This window comes from Populus nigra, chromosome 5 (assembly GCF_951802175.1).
Source record: "Populus nigra chromosome 5, ddPopNigr1.1, whole genome shotgun sequence".
Taxonomy (NCBI): Eukaryota; Viridiplantae; Streptophyta; class Magnoliopsida; order Malpighiales; family Salicaceae; genus Populus; species Populus nigra.
In genome coordinates, this window is record NC_084856.1 from 12,585,256 (window position 1) to 12,606,201 (window position 20,946).

The 20,946-nt window shown below is 31.6% G+C and overlaps 2 protein-coding genes across 3 annotated transcripts; one reads left to right on the forward strand and one right to left on the reverse strand.

Moving 5' to 3' along the window:
* The first annotated feature begins 6,749 nt into the window (after window positions 1-6,749).
* On the forward strand, window positions 6,750-8,646 carry LOC133693927 (probable WRKY transcription factor 7). 2 transcript variants are annotated; one of them, XM_062115308.1, is made up of 3 exons: window positions 6,750-7,680; window positions 7,768-7,896; window positions 8,162-8,646. In XM_062115308.1, exons 1-3 carry the CDS (start codon window positions 6,971-6,973, stop codon window positions 8,319-8,321), a joined length of 999 nt encoding a protein of 332 aa, XP_061971292.1. In that variant the 5' UTR covers window positions 6,750-6,970; the 3' UTR covers window positions 8,322-8,646. The 2 variants fall into 2 exon arrangements, with proteins under 2 accessions (XP_061971292.1, XP_061971294.1); XM_062115310.1 differs by having other exon boundaries at window positions 6,754-7,680; window positions 7,771-7,896.
* A 9,454-nt stretch (window positions 8,647-18,100) lies between these two features.
* LOC133695362 (protein IRX15-LIKE) lies at window positions 18,101-19,491 on the reverse strand. The gene has a single exon (XM_062117310.1). The coding sequence runs from the start codon at window positions 19,263-19,265 to the stop codon at window positions 18,330-18,332; it is 936 nt and encodes a 311-aa protein (XP_061973294.1). The 5' UTR covers window positions 19,266-19,491; the 3' UTR covers window positions 18,101-18,329.
* Between the last annotated feature and the right edge of the window lie 1,455 nt (window positions 19,492-20,946).

The window sequence follows — 20,946 nt, forward strand, 5'->3', positions numbered from 1 at the left end:
CTTATCCAACTCTTTCAGATTTTGAAATAATCAGCAAATACTGTTATTTGATGCGTTCTTCACTATTTTTTCATAAAACAATTTTAGCAAATAAAAATGAATATTGATGTTTTTTCAACATATTTTTTGAAAAAAAAGTTATAATTATAAACCAAAAACTTTATACATATATTTAATTAAATAAATTGAGAACTATCTCTCCCGTAAATGCAAAAAACAATTGTCAACACATCTATTTGACTAGCTTCTCTATGGGTCAGATAATTTTTTAATGAAAAAAATAAATGTGTATGTGTTGTTAATGTGTTTTTTAACATAAAAAAATATAAATGTGAATCGAAAAACCAATACTTATATATAATAAAATAAAACGAGGATCATATACATTCATAAATACAAAAAAGAGTTGTTAACGCAACACCACATGTAGGATCAAGTTAATTTTTAATATAGTAGAAAAATAGAACATAGCAAGTGTGTTTCATTGTATTATGATACTCTAAACTAAAAATAAATATACGTTGTTTACTCTATACAATTTTTTTTTAATGTATGAATCAATAAAATTAGAAAGAGCTGTTAATGCCAATCAAATTCTAAAATAAAAAGGACAATTATTCTCATAAAAGTAAAAGATAGACAAGGATAATATTTAATCCCAGCTTTTCGCTTTAATGCATACTTTTTTTCTTTTTTTTTATCTTAAAGGTCACTTTTTATTACCAATTAAAAATATTTTTTCTTTATATAAAACATAAAAAAAAGTTTATAGATGAATTTCAATAATCTCTTCAAAACATTAAATACATATAAAATAATTTTAAAAAACAACCACTATTTAAAAAGGATAAATAAACAACCTAAAAAAATAAGAGAGAATGGATATTAATTTAAATATAAAATAAAAATCATATAAAAAATACATATAAAAAAGTATCAATTAAAAAAATAAAAAAGAAAGAGACTAAGAGTGCTAGAACTAGCAAGTCAGGTCCACACGCCTAATCCATTTAAAAAATGATTGCCTAACTGGATTATGCTAGTCAATGAATTCATTGTCAAATCCACGATCTAGTTAATAAATTTTTTATTTCTAAAAATAGTTTTTATTCAATTAAACATAACTAAAATGGATCAATGTTTTACTGTAGAGTGAATTACTATGGACTGTGAGTGATTTCACTATAGATTGCACTGTTTGGAATTATTGTAGACTGTGCGTGATTTCACTGTGGATTGCACTGTTTGGTATTACTGTAGACTGTGAGTGATTGCACTGTTTGGTATTACTGTAGATTGTGAGTGATTGCACTGTTCGATAGGGCATGGTAAGACTGCAGATCCCAGACACCTAGCTGTAGATCCAGGCGAGCGGGTTTGCAGACCCGCACCCCTAGGGTTTGCAAACTCACTCGCAATTTGCAAATCTTTGCCCATGGGGTCTGCAAACCCGCTTGCCTAGGTTTGTAGAACCCCCCCCCCCCCCACCTAGGGTGTGCAGAACTGTGCATTGGTGCAGACCTGCTTGGGTCTTTTCTAACCCGCGCCTGGGGTCTGCAGACCCCACAAAGAAAAAGTTGAGTAAATTACTGTGTACAGTAAATAATTTCATTGTGAATTGGACTGTTTGGAATTATTGTAGACTGTGAGTGATTTCACTATGGATTGTAGTGTTTGGTGGGCATGGTATGGCTGCATACTCTAGGAGCCTAACTGCAAACCCAGGTGCGCGAGTCTAAATTACTGTAGACTATGAGTGATTTCACTATGGATTGCACTGTTTGGTGCAAAACCTAAAAGAAATTAGTAAATTACTTTAGACCGTGAGTGATTTCAGTGTGGATTGCACTGTTTGGTGGGGTATGGTAACACTGCAAACCCTAGGCAAGCGGGTATGCAGACCCGCGCCCCGGAAGTCTGTAAACTCGAGCTCTGGCTCTGCAAACCCGCTAGGCTAAGTCTGCAGACCCCCGCGCCTAGGGCGTGCAGAATCTCGTACTGGGTGCAGACCTGCCCATCTAGATCTCTTCTGACTCGCGCCTAGATCTGCAGACCCACACGCTTGGGTCTGCAGACCCTCTAGAAAAGAACAAATTTGAAAAAAAAAAAACAATTATTATTTTTGTTGTTATTATTATCGTTAATAAATGTTTTTTAAAAAATTATGACTATATAAACTTGGACTAGACAAGTTTAATATTATTATTACTATGATAAATTCTATTATTTTTATTATAATTAAAAGTATTAATATTAAAAATATTGTTATTTGTCTTATAAATATTATTATTATTGTTATTAGAAATATTAAAAATACTATTATTTGTATTAAAAATATTATTATTTTGATTATAATTAATATTACTAATATAATAATTAATAAATTTGAAAAAAAATATTATTAATATTGAAAAATAATAATAGATTTGATTTGAAGGGTAAAATTAAGAATTATTATTATTATTATTATTTATTTTTATCATTAGTAAATTAAAAAAAATTATCATTACCATCGAAAAATAACCATATATTAAAAAAAATTAAAAAAAATATAAGAACTTGGACAGACAAGTTAAATATTATTATTAATATTATAAATATTATTAAAATCATTAATATTATTAAATTTACAATAAATATTATTACTATAAAAAAAAAGCATAGATTTGATTTGAAGAGTAAACTCAATTATTATTATTATTATTATTATTATTATTATTATTATTATTATTATTATTATTATTAGTAACTTGTGTCTGGCATCTTCTACAAGACCTTAGAAACTTGGGGCTGGAAATGGGCACCTGATTCAAGTTGCTTGAGAGTGGCAGGAGCGTAGACCCAAATCCATTGGATCTTGCAGCACTACCTGGTCCAAGACATTTAGGTAAGGCGTTTGGAGACAAGGCAAATGAATCCGGCATTGTAGCCAGATCCAGGGCTCTTTGGTCTAGCATTGCAGTCAGACCCACGACTCATGAGACTGGCATTTAAGAGGGGCTCAAAGCTCTTGGACCTTGTGATCAGATAGACCCACTTAAACTTAGGTAAGTTTAATATTACTATTAATATTAAACATATTATAAATATTATTATTTTTTATTATAATTAATGTTATTAATATTAAAAATATTATTATTTGTATTATAAAGATTATTATTTTTATTATAGTTAATATTATTAATATAATAATGAATAAATTTGTAAAAAATATCATTAATATTGAAAAACAACCATAGATTTGATTTGAATGGTAAAATTAAAAATTATTATTATTATCATTAATAAATTTGGAAAAAAATATGATTACTATCAAAGAAAAACAATAAATTTTATTTGAAAGGATTAAAAACTATAAAAACTTGGGCTAGAAAAATTTAATATTATTATAAATATTATAAATATTATTAAATTCATTAATATTATTAAATTTGAAATAAATTTTATAATTATAAAAAAAAACATAGATTTGATTTGAAGGGTAAAATTAATTATTGTTATTATTATTATTATTAACTTGGGAATGACATCCCCTTTCAGGCCCAAGAAACTTTGGGTTGGAAGGGGCACCCGACCCTGGTTGCTTGGGAGTGGCAGAGCACACACCCAAGTCTTTTGTGTCTTGCAGCATCGCTGGCCTAAGACACTTGGGTCAGGCATCCGGACCCAAGGCAAATGGATCTGGTGTCATGACCCAAGTCTAATGGGTCCGATGTTGCAGCCAAACCCAGGACACTTATTATTATTATTATTATTACTATTATTATTATTAAAAAATTTAAAAATATTATTACAATAAAAAAATCATCAATTGTTTTTTTGAAGAGATTAAAAAATATATGAACTTGAGCCAGACAAGTTATATTTTATTATTAATCTTATAAATATTACTGTTGAGTTTAGCATTACAGCCAGACCCAAGGCTCGTGGGCCCGGAGTTGCAGCCAGACCCACTGCTCATGGGCATGGTGTTGCAGCCACATCCAACGCTCTTGAATCTGGCTCCAACGTCGGGCTCAAGAGCGTTGGGTGTGGCTGTAACTTTGGGCCCAACAGTCTTGGGTCTGGCTGCAACGCTGGGGCCTAGGCTCTTGGGTTTTCTTTTGTAGACAAACTCAATGCTCTTGGGTTTTAGATTTTTTTGATATTTTTATGTAAAAAAAATTGGCCCGCGACATAACGCAGGCCACCAAACTAGTAAAAAAACTAAAAGAGATTAGTGAATTACTGTATACTGTGAAAGATTTCATTGTGAATTGCACTGTTTAGGTTTACTCTCTGCTGAGCTCTTTCAATGTTGAGCTCCTTCATCAATGAAACATAGGACAAGTGGCGTTGAGTTGTTTATTATATTATACTCTAAATTAAAAGGCATTAGTGTCCCTTTACTGTTTACCTAGACATAGTTCACTATAGATTGGAGCAGTGCAATGACAGAGTTGTCCTTGCCACACAAACTTGCAAAGCATGCAGTGAGGGGTGAGGTTGTCTTTTTTATTGGATGCATTTGGCATTGAAAGAATGGTTGGAGAAAAAAGGTCAGTTCAGATTTTGTTGGGCATGGTAAGTCTACGGGCCCTAGGCGCTGGGGCATGACATGACTACCAAATACTTGGCATTGGAGTTGCCATGCCCTTGGCTCGCGAGCCTAACCTGTTTAAAGCATGGGTAACCCATGCTTTTAGGCCATACAAATGGCGTGGCCCGTGCACCATCACAGGTAAAGAGGCCTTACTCTCATCTTTTTTCAAGCAGTTTTACCTGTTTATATATATATATATATATATATATATATATATATATATATATATATATATATATATATATATATATAGAGAGAGAGAGAGAGAGAGAGAGAGAGAGAGAGAGAGAGAGAGAGAGAGAGAGAGAGAGAGAGAGAGAGAGAGAGAGAGAGAGAGAGAGGTTAGGTCTGCAAGCCAACCCATGCTCTTAGGCCATACAAATGGTGCGGCCCATGCACCATCACATATAAAGAGGCTTGACCCTCACTCCAGACCTCTATTTTTTCCCAAATAATCTAAGGTGAACGATTGTTTTTAGCAAAAAAAAATAAAAATTATTAACAATATGTCATCTGGAGGTCTAAAAGTTGATGACTGGAGTGTTATGGGAAATCAAGGTAGTGGGTTTTCAACCAAAAATTTTTATTTTCACCTTCTATTACTAAAAAAAAACATAAAAAGCAATCTATAAACCCAAATAAACTTGCTTTAAACAACCCAATAATCAATCCAAAAACAAGAAATCAATATAAAACCCAAAAAACTTTTCGAGTTTTAATCTACTTTCACAAGAAATGTTAGGGTGAAATAACACCCAAGTTAAACTCTCATCATTAAATCAAACCTATTGAAATTATGATTAATTTTTTTCATGGTCAAAATTGTTGTCAACGATGGATTTTTCTCTATCAAAATCCTACAATTCTGTCTATCTTCGTTGTCTAATAAAAACTAAAAAAATAAAATTTTAAACCAAAATTAAATTTTTAACATTTAAAGAGACCAAATTTGTATTATTTATGAAGTAGGTTGCCCAAAGTGTACTTTTCACGCAAATGTAGACACGTCACCCATGTGAGACACCTTTTCCACTCCAGTCCTTCTTTTTTCAACTTTTCCTTGCCTATAAAATCAGAAGCAATTAACGATTAAATTGCTAAAAAATAAAAGTTTGGTGACCAGAGATTAAAAAAATGCACAGGAAATTCACAATAATACGTGAGTGTGTCAATAATGCAGTATAATGTTATTCTCTACAGTAAAATCACCACACATTTTAGTGTGTTTTGCATATCATTTATCATAAAACACCGATGTTGTCTAATGCTTACAAATCCTAGTTTTGTCTTAGTTTTATCCTCTAAACACTCTAAAAGAACTAATGTTTATTATTATTATTTATGTGAATAATAAAATACCTTAATATGCTCTTTTTAATCATCTTATACCAATTCCATGCTATACCTAGATTGGTTATCAATGTGCAAGACAAAGTTGAGATTGCAGGATTGAATTCCGTTGTGGATGTGCATATTGGATCAATTGTGACAGATAACCTCTGGTTTGTCACATTTTTTTTCCAAGAAAATAAGGTACGTACAACACGTGCACGGCCACCCCCTTAATACAAAGAAATTAAAATAAATTTGATATGATTTTTAAATATTATTATTAGTTTTTATTTATATTTTAATAATTTTTAAAATAATAATACTAATAATAAATTATTAATGAAAATTTGGTTGAAATTGATTTTTATTATTAAATATTTTAAATAGATTTTTAACATGGTTTTATCATATTTGTGATTTTTTCAATTTTTTATCACACAAAAATATAATACTATTTTGAAATTAACTTGATTTAATAATTATAAAATATTTTTTGACAAAAAAAATGAGTTCAATTAAAAAAATATTAATAGAAAAAAAAACTTTTAAATTTGATGATAGTGCTAAAAATTCTCCCGAAAACTGTATATTTTTTATATTTTTTTAAAAAAAATTGAGTCCCCAGCAGCACTGCACTTATATACAAACTAATTACACCAAATTAACTATTTAGTAATCCAAGAAGGAGGCTAGCGGGTCCTACATGTTATTTGTTTATTTATGGAGATATTTTGACCCAAAACGATATTTTGGTCTGGTGGTACGATACGCTTTTCCATTTTATATTAAAAATTATACCGCCACCCCGACCCGATACATGCACACCGCTAATCCTAATACCTATCGTTCCGGCGATAAAAGAAAAGGAAGAACACGAAAAAATTCGTGTTCCGATATAATTTTGAGAGCCGAGTACAAGTAATTTTGACCACACTGAATAGACACTTCATAACCTCATCCTTTATCTACAGTCCTCACATTTTCATCTCACTAACCTTTTCTTTTCTTTTCTTGTCTTTCTCTCTGTTCTACTTCTATGGTGTGGTTTCAGTGATCATGGCTGTGAAACTCATGATGGCTTACAGGAACAGTGGTTTTTCAGTAACTAAGATGGAAGAAAACGCAGTCGAAGAAGAGGCTTCAGGACTCGAGAGTGTTAACAAGCTAATTAGATTATTATCCCAACAGAATCAAGAAAATCTTCATCAGTCATCAACTCCAACCTCGAGAACTTCCATGGATGTGGAAATGGATTGCAAGGCTGTTGCAGATGTTGCCGATCCTAAATTCAAGAAAGTCGTTTCTCTTCTGCCTCGTAACAGAACTGGCCATGCGCGCTTTAGAAGAGCCCCTGTGTCTACTCCTCCAGTTAACCAAAGACAAGAACAAGATTATCAAGTTCTTGAAGCTAATCAGGTTTATTATGCCACACCAATCCAGCAGATTCCACCTCCAGTTCATAACCAAAATCATTATCCTATTGTAGAGCCAAAGAACCGGGAGATTGAGAGGAAAGATTCGGCAACTACTATAAACTTCTCTTGTTCTTCAGCTGGGAACTCTTTTGTGTCTTCATTGACTGGTGATACTGATAGCAAACAGCCATCGTCTTCATCATCTTTTCATATCACAAATGTTTCTCGGGTTTCTTCAGCGGGGAAGCCACCTTTATCTACTTCTTCTTTGAAAAGAAAGTGTACGTCTGAAAATTCGGATTCTGCTGGCAAGTGTGCCTCTTCTGGTAGTTGCCGTTGCTCCAAGAAAAGGTACAAATCATAACTCTCTTTCAAGATTCGGGTTTACGCCTGATTATCATGGATTTTGTACTTAGTAGTTGTGGATTTCTTGCATAGCAGAAAGATGAGATTGAAAAGAGTGGTGAGGGTTCCAGCAATCAGCTTGAAGATGTCTGATATTCCACCTGATGACTACTCATGGAGAAAGTATGGTCAAAAGCCCATTAAAGGATCTCCACATCCAAGGTATGCTTCTTTCTTTTTTGTATGGTTGTATTGAATTTTCAGTTCTATGCATGAGTTTCCAAACAATAGACCATTTATTTCCTATGATTTACCCTAAAAATCCGTATGAATCAATGTCTACATTAAAAATATAATTGAGGCAGACAATAAAGTTCAGATTCTTGGGCAGATACCAGATGATACAAGTAATGTTTTCTTTTTTTAAAAACAAATACTGGGTTTCTGGAGATATATAGTACTGATAATATTTCGATTTGTTCCGCAGAGGTTACTACAAGTGCAGTAGTGTGAGAGGATGTCCAGCTCGCAAGCATGTGGAGAAAGCTTTAGATGATCCATCAGTGCTTGTAGTTACCTATGAAGGAGAGCACAGCCACACTATCTCTGTTGCAGAGACATCCAATCTCATCCTAGAATCCTCTTAACCAGATCATCACCATCAACAAGAACGAAAAAGTGTAACAAACAGTACTTCTTCTAAACAGCAGCGGTAGCGGCCAGGAGCTGTGGAATCAGATGATTAACTCAGCGTTTTCTCGAAAGAGATTAGAGGGTCAGCCCATTTGTTCATTTGCATGTAAACTATGGGATTCTTGCTGCCTTCTTCCCTACTCTAGCTAGAACGACTGTGAACCCGTATGATGTTAGTTAAATTGAAAATCTAAAAAGGAAAGGATTAAAAGATGGTGGATTTGGTATTAGATCTCAATCGATCTAAAAGAAAGCTAGGTAGCTTTGATTTTTGTTTTCCATGGCTTGCTTTAAGCTCTGGGTTCATGTTTTTGGACGCCTACTTGTCACTTTTCTTGCATCCAGCTCGTAGTTTGATTACATTAAAGAAAGAAAGAAAGAAAGAAAAAGGTAAAGAAAAGGACACAGTCAAACAGTAGCAAAATAAGTGGACGAACATGTCGTTTTTGGGACGGTTGACCACAAGAAAGAGGTCGGCAGATTTTAGTTGGGACGGCTAAAATGTCAGTGATTGATTCTGCGGTGTCACCGATATTTCTAGGAAAAATATTTTTTTATTTTAAATTAATTTTTTTATTTTTAAATTATTTTGATCTGTGAATATAAAAATAAATTTTTTAAAAATAAAAAAATATATTATTTTAATATATTTTTAAATAAAAAATATTTTAAAAACAATTATTATTATTACTACCGCAGAATATCCGTATAAGATGCATGGAGTTTTGGTACGTAGGAAAATTTTTTATAAAAATATATTAAAATAATATTTTTTTTATTTTTAAAAAATTTATTTTTATCAGTAAAAATATATATAAAAAAACTCTTAAATGTTACGAAATTCAATATTGGTGGTTGGTGGAATTGATGATTTTTGTGGTCATGAAAAAGGGCCCTACAATGTTTACTAATTTGTTCCTTGCTTTGCTTTGCCTTTGCTAAACGCCAACGTAGCAGTACTAAAGGGTCCCCTAAAGTAATTGATCATTATCAAAATTCGCGCGCGCACAAATGTTAGTTAGCCTAATAAGTTGAAAGCTAAGAGCTAATTAGATCGTGGGAGTGTCCCCGGCGATGGGAGTGCAGAGAATCTCATGGCCCTATCCGGCCATCACCGGAAAGCGGGGAATTGGCCGTATTTACATCAGAAAGCGAAATCCTATAATAGTATAAAGATTTCAAAAGAGAAACATGAAGCAGATGATGTCCTGGCCTTCTGCGTGAGATGAAATATTCATCAAATTTTGTGTTATTTATTTAATTTGAATATGACACGAGGCAATATCTTCACTATTTTTAAAATAATTCTTTTTATTATATTACTTTTTTTATTATTAAGATTTTCTAGATTTGGAAGAAATTCAATTTACATTCTAACAAAAACAAGCACACAGAGAATTTTTTATCGGGCTAAGATTACCATTCTAAAGACGTCTTTATATGGCTAGCTTGCCAACCATCTTCATTTAAATACCCGGAAGCTATTGTTTCAATATTTTCTTAGTTATTTTTTAATTTAGATTAGATCTTCCAATCTAATTAAAATTTTATTAAATACAAATTTTTTATTGTATTTAAACACCACTGGTACATTTAGAAGACAAGATTATGTTGCATACATAATTTATTCTGTATTCATTGGTTCTTGTTATTTCTCTCAACAATTTTTTTTTAAGAAGAATCTTTGAATTATCATCTCTCTTGATAATTAGGCTAAAAAATTTTTTGTTCCTCGTACAAAACTAAATACAATGACATAATATAGCATATAATAAGTTAAGTTTTGGTTAAAATTTTTATTTATAAAAAAATTCTTCTTAAATAAAATAATGTCAGCTATAAAGTATTTAGATTTGGTAATTAACCAAACCCAAAATAACTTGGGTTTGGCAAATATATCAGACCCAAATAACTTGAACATTACTAAGTTTTAAAGCTATATATCTGATCATAGATAATCTTCTATAATATAAGTATTAAAGATGTGATAAACTATCATATCTTTTTATCTAGAATAATCGTTTATATTAAGGTAATAATTTCTCTATATTTCTAGGTGTATACAAGATCTTTTAATGAACTTACTATCTCATTAATTACATGTAAGAGATATTTGCCTCTCATTAATGTCGCTGAAAGTAAAGAACTTTGCAGTCTTTAAATTATCAATATGATGCATTATCCTCTCTTAGTAATTAGGCCAAATTTTTATTGTTTCTCATTCAAAACTAAATACAATGACATAATATAGGTCTAGTGAACATGATGAGTTAATTTTTTTGTTAAGATTTTTATTTATAAAAAATCTTCTTGAATAAAATGGATCTAGCAATCATGCCAGACCCAAAGAATTTGAGCTTGACAGTTAACCAAATCCAAGAAAATATAGGTCTAGTGAACATGCTAAACCCAAAGAACTTGGACTTAATAGTCAACCAACTCTAAGGTAACGTGAGTTTAGAAAACATGTCATACCCAAAAAACTTAGACATTACCAAGTTTTAAGACTATATGCTTGATCATGAATGATCCTCTATAATATAGGTATTAAATATCTAATATACTGTTATGCCTCTCTATAATTAGGTGAAATTGATAAAAGAATTGTAATTTTATAAATTATTCAAAATTAAAAAAATAATAATCAAAGGGACTGGGATCAATTGTGAAGGGAAAATGAATTGCAGAGGTTTGTCTGAATCCATATAGGGGGATAATGTTGAGTTCGACGAGGAGAGAGACAAGAAAAAAAAAAAGAAACAGATTTTGGCATCAAACCATAGACATGTTAGGTGCACGCGCCGCCCCGTCGCAAAAAGGAACTGAGACCTTTCAAATACCACCACAAAAGACAGTGTTTAATGGTGAGATGACCCTGCATGCGTCGTCCTAAGAGTATGGAACTATCCACTTGTTGGCGAGTGTCATATATGCATCAACAAGTTTTTTTAATAATATTTAATATATATTGACTTACTATAATGCCCTTAAGTAACATTCTAACATCAAAGTAAAATGATAAAAAAATAAAGTTTTTGTAAGAGAGTTATGTTAATTTTATCTTTAAGCGCAATAAAGTAATTCTAATATTTTGAAAAAGAAATAAAAAAAACCATAATGTACATGATTAAAAGGTATTATATTTTTTTTATTGTAAGGATAAATAAATAATTTTACTATGTACAAAAATTAAGTTTTGTTTAGATTAGGAGCAATTTTATCATATCATTATTCCAATGAATATTGATTTGTTCCTGGAATTACGTAACTTGCTCTTAAAAGAGGATTTGAAAGCAACCATATACCTAATATTTTCATACTTACAGATATTCATAAACAATCATGGATTAAAGAGCTTTAAAATAAAAAAAATTTGGCAAAAACTGAAAGAAAAATATAAATCTAAATGAACCATAAATATTTTTGCGCTTTGTTTTTCTAGATCAAAAGTACAAAAGGACCTCATTTCAACTCTCTTTATATTATTTCCATCAAATTTGAAACCCTAAATAAAGAATTAAGTTTTATTGCATCGTCTTCTTTTTAATTATCTTTTTAGAATTCTTTAATGGTGTCGGAGTTGTAGATTTTTTTTATATCATAAAATTTGCTAATTGAGGAATAAAAAAAATAGTGTATATGCTGATGAAATAGAAAAATTTACTGATGAAATTCCACCTTTGAAAAATTTAGATTAATTAAGATTTTCTCAACATACAGAAACATAAAATGAAGTTTTTGGATGAAAATATAAATACCTAAAACTATAGAGACCAAATTAAAAAAAAATCAAAATATTACAAATCAATTGAACTTTCTTTTAAAATTCATGGATCAAATTGTAAGCAAAGTTCATGATCAAATCATAAACACCTAACTTACAGAGCCACAGTGCAAAAAGAAAAACTTAAGGGATGGAATTAATTTGTTTTTTGCTTATCAAAGGAATAATTATTTTCCAGCTAGATGTTGTAGCTAATTATCAAATTTTTTTTTTGTTTAAATCAAAATAGATATTTCAATGAAAGACAATGAATTATTTTTTTTATGAAAAAAATATATTTTGTTAGAAGAATTATTATTTTTTTATTTATGTATTTTTTAATGAAATATATATATTTTTTATTAACAATATATTTTTTAAAACAAAAGATAGTGAAAAATAAATTAAAGGTGTGTTTAAATTCTCAATCAAGAAAAACATATCTCTTCAATCTAAAGTTCATTTCCTAATTAATGCATTTTGTTTTTATTTTAACCAAAGCATTTTTTTAAAATCAGAAGCATTATTTTTTAAAATAAAAACTAATAATGATCTCAAAAAAAAAAATTGAATAAAAAATATTAAAATAATGTATCAATATTTTTTATTTGATTGAAGGAAAAACAATTAGCTAATGTAGTAAAATCATGTTAAAAATGTATTAAGAATAACAAAAAAAAAATTTATTTTTATTGAATATTCATGAACACGTTTTTAATTTCTTTTGCATAAAATAATTAAAATATAAATTTTTAAAATTCTCATAAAAAAACTATAATATTATTTACGAACCATGATAAAATTGAATAATAATTTAACTATCATGTTTAGTATTTTATTTATAATACATTGCAATCAAAATCTGAAAAAAATTAAAACAATAAAAGACTAGAAAGAGACTAGATGCTTGGGCTAAGAAATTAGACTCGCATGCTTTGCCTAACAAAAAAAAAAGCTTGGGCTTGCAAAGCTACGCTTGCGCACCTATCCTTTTATATATATAAAAGAACCATGATAAAATTGAATAATAAATTAAATATTATGTTTAATATTTAAATATCATGTTTAATATTTTATTTATAATGCATTGCGATTAAAATCTAAAAAGAAATTGATAAAAAAAATGAAAAAAGGCTAAATGTCTGAGCTAAGAGATTAGGCCCGCATGCTTGGCCTAACAAAAAAAGAAGCTATATGTATGGGCTTGCAAAGCCATGTTGGCACGACTATCCTTTTATATATATCTATATAAGAACCATTATAAAATTGAATAATAATTTAAATATCATGTTTAGTATTGTATTTATAATGCATTGCAATCAAAATCTAAAAAAATTGATTAAAAAAAAAACTAGAAAAGGCTAGATGTCTGAGCTAAGAGATTAGGCCCGCATGTTTGGCCTAACAAAAAAAAAAAGCTTGGTGGATGGGCTTGCAAAGCCATGCTTGCGCGCCCGCGCCTATCCTTTTATATATATCTATATAAGAACCATGATAAAATTAAATAATAATTTAAATATCATGTTTAATATTTTATTTATAATGCATTGCAATGATAATTTAATTTTTTTTTTTGAAAAAAATAGACTAGAAAGATGCTAGATGCATGGGCTAAGAGATTAGGCTCACATGTTTTGGCTTAACAAAAACAAAGCTCGGTGATTGTGGGCTTGAGCCATGCTCGTGTGTGTGTAAATTAAATATCATGTTTAATATTTTATTTATAATGCATTGCAATCAAAATCTGAAAAACAAATTGACAAAACAAAAAATTAGAAAAAAGCTAAATGTCTGGGCTAAGAGATTAGGCCCGCATGCTTAGCCTAACACAAAAAAAAAAAGGCTTGGTGTGTGTGGGTTTGCAAAGCCATGCTTGCACGCCATATATATATATATATATAATAAGGCCACATGAAAGATGACTATAAAATTGAATTTTACATTTTAATATTTAAAAATTTATTTTCAATTTATTTTTTTCATGAAAATGACTAATAAACAACCTAAGATCCACCGAGAGAGGAGAGAAAGTGCATGTAGTGGAATAGTAAAAGATCATTTCATTTTAGATGTATTGTATAATTGTATAATAAGTGCATATAATAGAATAGTAAAAGACCATTATGTTTTAGATGTATGGTACGAGTTAGGTGGTTCGCAGTGTGCCGCGAGCTCATTTTTTATTTTTATAAAAAATTTGGGTCCTTATGCTTGCAGCATCCATGGCTAGTTTTGGTCCTGCACAGCCAATGACCCAAAGTTGTTTTGGCTTCTGCAGCTGCAAGACCCGAAGCTAGCTGAGTCTTGGCATATCCCAAGCGCCACATGTGCATTGAGGTTTGCCCAGCACACAACAGGTAGCCCAAGCGTCACCTGTGCAATTAGTCTACTGACACATAGGTAGACAGCTCAAGCGCCATGTGTTTCCATGTAGTTTTTCTTCGATAGTGATAACAATTTTAAAAAATTTATTAATGATGATAATAATACTAATAGTGTTAATTTTTAATTTTATCTTTCAAATTAAATCTATAGATGTTTTTCAATATTAATAATAATTATTTTTCTAATTTAGTAATTATTTTATTAATAATATTCATTATTATAAAAATAATAATATTTATAACACAAAAGATAATATTTTTAATATTAATACTTTTTATTATAGTAAAAATAATAATATTCATAACATAAATAATACTATTTTTAATTCCAAGAGTATTTAGAACACAAATAATAATATTTTTATATTAAAAATTTGAATTATTATAAAAATAATAATATTATAACAAAAATAACAATATTTTTGATATGAATACGTTGAATTATAAGAAAAATAATAATATTTAAAACACAAATAATAATATTTTGATATGAATACTTTGAATTATAAAAAAAAAAAATATTTTTTATATGAATACTTTGTATTAGAAGAAAAATAATAAATTTACAACATAAATTATAATATTTTTTATATTAATACTTAGAATTGTTGGATATATTTTTTATATTCATACTTAGAATTGTTGAATATTTTTAATAATACTACGCCACGAGCTCACTTTTTATTTTTATAAAAAAATATCATAAAAATTTGTAATATAAATAATAATATATTTTAAATATTAATAATAATATTTTCTTTCAAATTTATTAATTATAAATAATAATATGCTTTCAATTCAATAATAATATGTCTAGGTCCAACATAGTGTTGGACGTGGTCGTGTCCAGACCCAACGTGGGGTTGGGTGAGGTCGCATCGAGACCTAACATGGGGTTGGGCAGGGACGCGTCTAGGTCCAAGATGGAGATGGATGTGGTCGCGCCGGCCCGACGTGAGGTGTGACGCGGTCGCGTCCAGGTCCAATATGGAGGTGGACATGGTCGTGTTCAGGCTCAACGTGTTTTTGGGTGTGGACGCGTCCAGGTCGTACATGGAGGTGGACGCGGTCGCGTCCAGGCCCAACATGGGGTTGGGCGGGGAGGCGTCCACGTCCAACTGGAGGTTGCCACGATTGCATCCAGGTCTAACACGACATTGACCAGGGTCGCGTCCCGCCCCAATGTGGAGATGGGCGCGAATGCGTCTAGATCCAATGTAGGGTTGGGCGGGGTCGCGGCCAGCCCTAATATGGGCGGGGGGCGATCACGTCCAAACCCAACGTAGGGTTAGGTGGGGACGCATCCAGTTCTAACATGGCGTTGGACGCTGTCGCGTCCAGACTTAACATGAGGTTGGGCATGGACGGGTCCATGTCCAGCATTGAGGTGGATGCGATCGTGTCCAGACCAAACAATACAGTCCATAGTGAAAGCACTCATAGTCTATAGTACCCACATTACAGTGCAGCACAATGCATTCCACAGTGAAAGCACTCACAGTGCACAATAGTCTGCACAACAATGAAATATTTTTAATATCATAAAAAATTATAATATAAATAATAATATGTTTTCAATAGTAATATTAATAATTTTTTCTTTCAAATTTATTAATTATTTTATTAATAATATTAATTATAAGAAAAATAATAATATGTCTAAAACAAATAATAATATTTAGAATCATAAGACCCAGGAACCTTAGGTCCAGTGCCATGACCCATGAACCTTATGTCTAAAACAAATAATAAATGGGGCACGGTCATGAATCACTCCTAGTGCAGCCCAAGCGCCACGTGTGCGATGGGGGTGCTCAACCCCCAGGCTTGGAGCCCAAGCGACACGTGTACGCTAGGGATGTGCCTAGCACTAAGACAAGAGCTCAAACACCATATGTGCGCTGGGGTCTGCCCAGCACACAAGCAGCAACTCAAGCACCACGTCTCTCCACGTGTTTTTTCTTCGATGATAATAACAATTTTTTAAAATTTATTAATGATGATGATAATAGTAGTAGTAGTAGTAGTAATTTTTAATTTTATCTTTCAAATCAAATCTATGGTTGTTTTTTAATATTAAAAATAATTTGTTTCTAATTTAGTAATTATTTTATTAATAATATTCATTATTATAAAAATAATAATATTTATAACACAAAAGATAATATTTTTAATATTAATAATTTGGTTATAGTAAAAATAATAATATTCATAACACAAATAATACTATTTTTAATTCCAAGAATATTTATAACACAAATAATAATATTTTTTATATTAAAACTTTGAATTATGATAAAATAATAATATTGTAACACAAATAATAATATATTTGATATGAATAGGTTGAATTATAAGAAAAATAATAATATTGAAAACACAAATAATAATATTTTGATATGAATACTTTGAATTATAAGAAAAATAATGATATTTAGAACACAAATAATAATATTTTTTAGATGAATACTTTGTATTAGAAGAAAAATAATAATACTTACGACACAAATTATAATATCTTTTATATTAATACTTAGAATTGTTGAATATTTTGAATAATACTGCGTTGCGGGCTCACTTTTTATTTTTATAAAAAATATCATAAAATTTTAGAATATAAAATAATAATATGTTTTCAATATTAATAATAATATTTTCTTTCAAAGTTATTAAATATATTACTTATAATAAAAATAATAATATTTCTCACACAGGCAACAGCCCAAGCACCACTTGTGTGCTTGGTCTGCTCAGCACACAAGAGGCAGCCTAAGCGCCTAATGCTCAGCAGACCGTGCGCCAGGTGGCTGCAGTCTGGGGCGCGACTAGCAGGCGTTGCCTGACCAGCGCCCAAGTCTGACAACCAAGCTCTAGTTGTTTGTAGCCCCAGTGGGCACATCTCCAGCTTGGTGCTTGGGGCCTGCTGGCTGCAGCCTTACACATGCCCTCACCAAACAATGCAGTTTACAGTGAAAGCATTCACATGACCGCTATAGTGCAATCCATAATGAATTCACTCACAGTGCACAGTAGCCTGCGCTACAGTGAACAAATAGTGCAGTCTACAGTGAAAGCTCTCACAGTCTACAGTGAAAGCATTCACATGGTCGCTACAATACAATTCACTCATAGAGCATAATAGTCTGTAATACGATGAATAGTATGTAATACGATGAAATATGATCCGTTTTAATTATAGTTAATAATAAGCATCGTAATACTGTAAAAGTAAACGCAGGTATGATAATTTTTTCTTTTCTTAAAAATCAGATTTCGGAGTGTTTTTCTTATGGTTTGGATGATGTAAGAAATCGTTTAATTTTTTGAAAAAAAAATCAATTTGAAGCATTTTAGCAGAAAGGCATTTGAAAAAACGCTTCAAAGACATTGTTACCAAACAATTATACATCACTTGGTGTGCTTGCCATTCATGTCGTGACTGCCTCCGCAGAAAAATCCATGTCCTAGACAGTTTTTTGTGGTTTCGAAACGACAAGCACGCATGTGCAATAAATGATCAATTTCCCACAAAACTATTTGTTTCTGACTTGAGCATTGTGCCGCCATAGCAATGAACAAAGAGAAATAACACAAAATTGACAACTGAGACTTTCAATTCCGTGAAATTACAACTTACATAGCCAAAAAGAATTATTTTTTACACTCCCCAGCCAAAGAAAAGAGAAAAGGGAAGAACAAAAGGAGGGTCTAAGAATTTGAAATGATCATAAATAAACCACATTTTATACCTTGTTTATACCACCATTGACCCCTTGGGAAGACCCTTATCATGATCAAGAGGATACTCGAAACAATTAGGGAGAAGAAGCTGCTGTATGGTTGCGACAGAACTGGAAGCTATTCTCATCCATTTTCTCTACCACAAAATGAGCTAGCATGTCATTAGACTCCACCAGGTTCTCTCTGCACAAGAACTCATCACCATAAATTCTCTCCACATTTCTGTAGTAATCATGCACGAATATGTGAGTCTTGGCATTGCTAGCCTTCTTGCTCCTAGCTAGCACACCAGATGTGAAGATTGGTGTCATCCTCCCCGGCCCCTCAGGTCCATCCCCTCTAGGCCCATCGATCAATATCACATCCCAGTCAACCTCGTAAACATGATTAGGCAAGTCATTAATCCCAAGCTTACACTCTGAGAAGAGTAAATTCTGCACTGGCCTGCATTCATTTTTTATTTGCTCCTTGGTGGAGGCAATAAGCTCTCTCATTTCTTTCATCTTGGTTGTGTATTGGACATCAAAGACATCGATTTCAGGATGCAACTCTTCATAATAAGCTGCGTAGTAGCGATTTTCTTCGATGAAAACGGTGCGGCCGTTGTGGTTAAGAGCTTTCCAAAGAGGTGTCTCGTGTGTTAGACCAAAAACAAGAAAGTTACAAGGAGAGGAACACTTTCTAAGTACATCAGATATTGGCTTGATTTCGGCATGGGACATATGGAAACTGTCATTGGATCTCGAGGCATAGTGGAGGAGAGTATTGATGACTGTTGTTGGCAGTGGAGCATTATTGCCAAAGGTGGAGCTAGAAGCGGAGCCAGTGGCCATGGTGGTGGTGATGGTTTTTATTGGTAAAGTCTCTCTCGTGTAGATTAGTGTAAGAAGGAAAGCGATGGTGAAGAATGATACAAAGGCAAGGAGCCATAATCGATTGGAGCCTCCTTGTTTCTGGATGTAAGGATGAAGAAGGATCAGCTTTGTGTTGTTATTGTTATTGTTCTTCATTTTTTGAGTGAGAGGGAGAGAAAAGAGAGAGAGAAGTGTAAGCGTGAAATCTCTGATCTGGCTGTGCTGTGGTGGTCAAGATCTTGAATCTTGATGGAAATGAGAAAAGAGAGAATGATTTTAAAGATGGGGTTAGCTAGCTCAAGGCAGCATATCAATGTTTGAAGCAACAGGAGATGGAGCTCGGCCAAGTACGAACAATGACATGTTAATCACATTTCAAATGAACCTAATGCTACCATTGAAGAGAAATAATTACCTCATATTTGGGAGCTGATATTAATTTGCACTAATTTATTTTATTTAAAAAATGCAATTACGATTGGCCAAACGACACCTTTTTTTTTTCTTTTTTTTTTCATGGTCATGGAAAAGAACAGGGAAATCCGTCGACATTTGATGTGCAATAGGAGCAAGACGCAAAGTGGTTGGGCTGGAGCTAGCCGTAGCTGGTGTGTCTCCAGCGACCCCATAACTAATTACTAGTCAGAAGTCGCTTTTCCTTCTTCATCTTAGTTTTAGTTCTCAAGCAACCTCTATTATACAATATCATTTCTTAAAATGGTAGTTACCTTCTGAGAGAGACCATTTACCTGCAAAAGATTCCTGTCCAAAAGCAACCGTTGGATTATATATGCCACATCCCACCTCCTGTAGTTGCTGATTAGTTGAAGCACGGGAGATTTTTTTTTGGATTAATATAGGTGTATGACCAGTTTGTGTGTATATTGATTAACTTTACAAGTTTTAAAATTAATAACTATATAAATTTTTAATAATCCTGAGATTTTTAAGACTTGAATCGATAATTTTTAAATAAATAAAAATCTATAATCTAAAACTAATTGAGTACATTTCAGTAGAGAGTAGTGCAGCGGGAAGACAGAGGAGAACCTGAAGTAGCCACGGTGTTGTACTGATCTTGCCTTGTGTTCAAAACCTTTGACATTAGACATCCTCTTCCTAGTTCTCTGCCAACCCATGTTATTCCAGCTTAAGGCTCAATTATATTGTTCTCCTTCTCAAAAATAAAAATAAAAAAGGACCAAAACAAATGGACTTCTCGGTTGGTAAGAGGCTAAACAATTGCTTAAGAGATTCTATTATTTTTAATCTTAATGATTGGTATGGTGATTAAGGAAGTATGCTCTTTTTTTTTTCCTTTTTGAGTTTAAATCTCGAGGCAGCACTCAAAATAATTTATTATTAAGTTTCTTTTAATATACTTGATTGATCTGAGAGATGTGTTTTCACGGTAGTCTAAGAATCTAACTTAGTTTTTTATTTTTTCAAAAATATTATTTTTTAATCTTGGCATTTAGATTTATAGTTTTTAGACTCGTCCTGATTCAAGATCTGGGTTCTTGACCGGGTCATGAGGTTACCTAAGTTAATTTTTTTAAATTAAAACGATGTTGTTTTAGTAGAAAAAAAATAAAAATTAATGAATTACAACTAAATTTTTAACCGAGTATTATCGGGTCAACCAGGTTATCGAATCACATTAAATTTTTTTTTTCTATTTTATTTTTAATTCAGTCTGATTTTAGCCCCGGATCAACCGGTCACTAAGTCAGACTAATTGTTTGGGGAAAGTAGTGTTTAAGAAAACGAGCATGAAAAGAAAAAGCCAAGAGGGCAAGTGTTTGTGACTTGTAAGTGCATTCGTAGGCTTGGAAAG

Bases quoted from the DNA above. Each gene is read 5' to 3' on its own strand.
- LOC133693927 (XM_062115308.1), top strand. From the start codon at position 6,971: ATGGCTGTGAAACTCATGATGGCTTACAGGAACAGTGGTTTTTCAGTA. The intron at 7,681-7,767 runs GTACAAATCATA...TTTCTTGCATAG, and splicing joins TGCCGTTGCTCCAAGAAAAG to CAGAAAGATGAGATTGAAAA. The intron at 7,897-8,161 runs GTATGCTTCTTT...TTTGTTCCGCAG, and splicing joins AAAGGATCTCCACATCCAAG to AGGTTACTACAAGTGCAGTA.
- LOC133695362 (XM_062117310.1), bottom strand. From the start codon at position 19,265: ATGAAGAACAATAACAATAACAACACAAAGCTGATCCTTCTTCATCCT.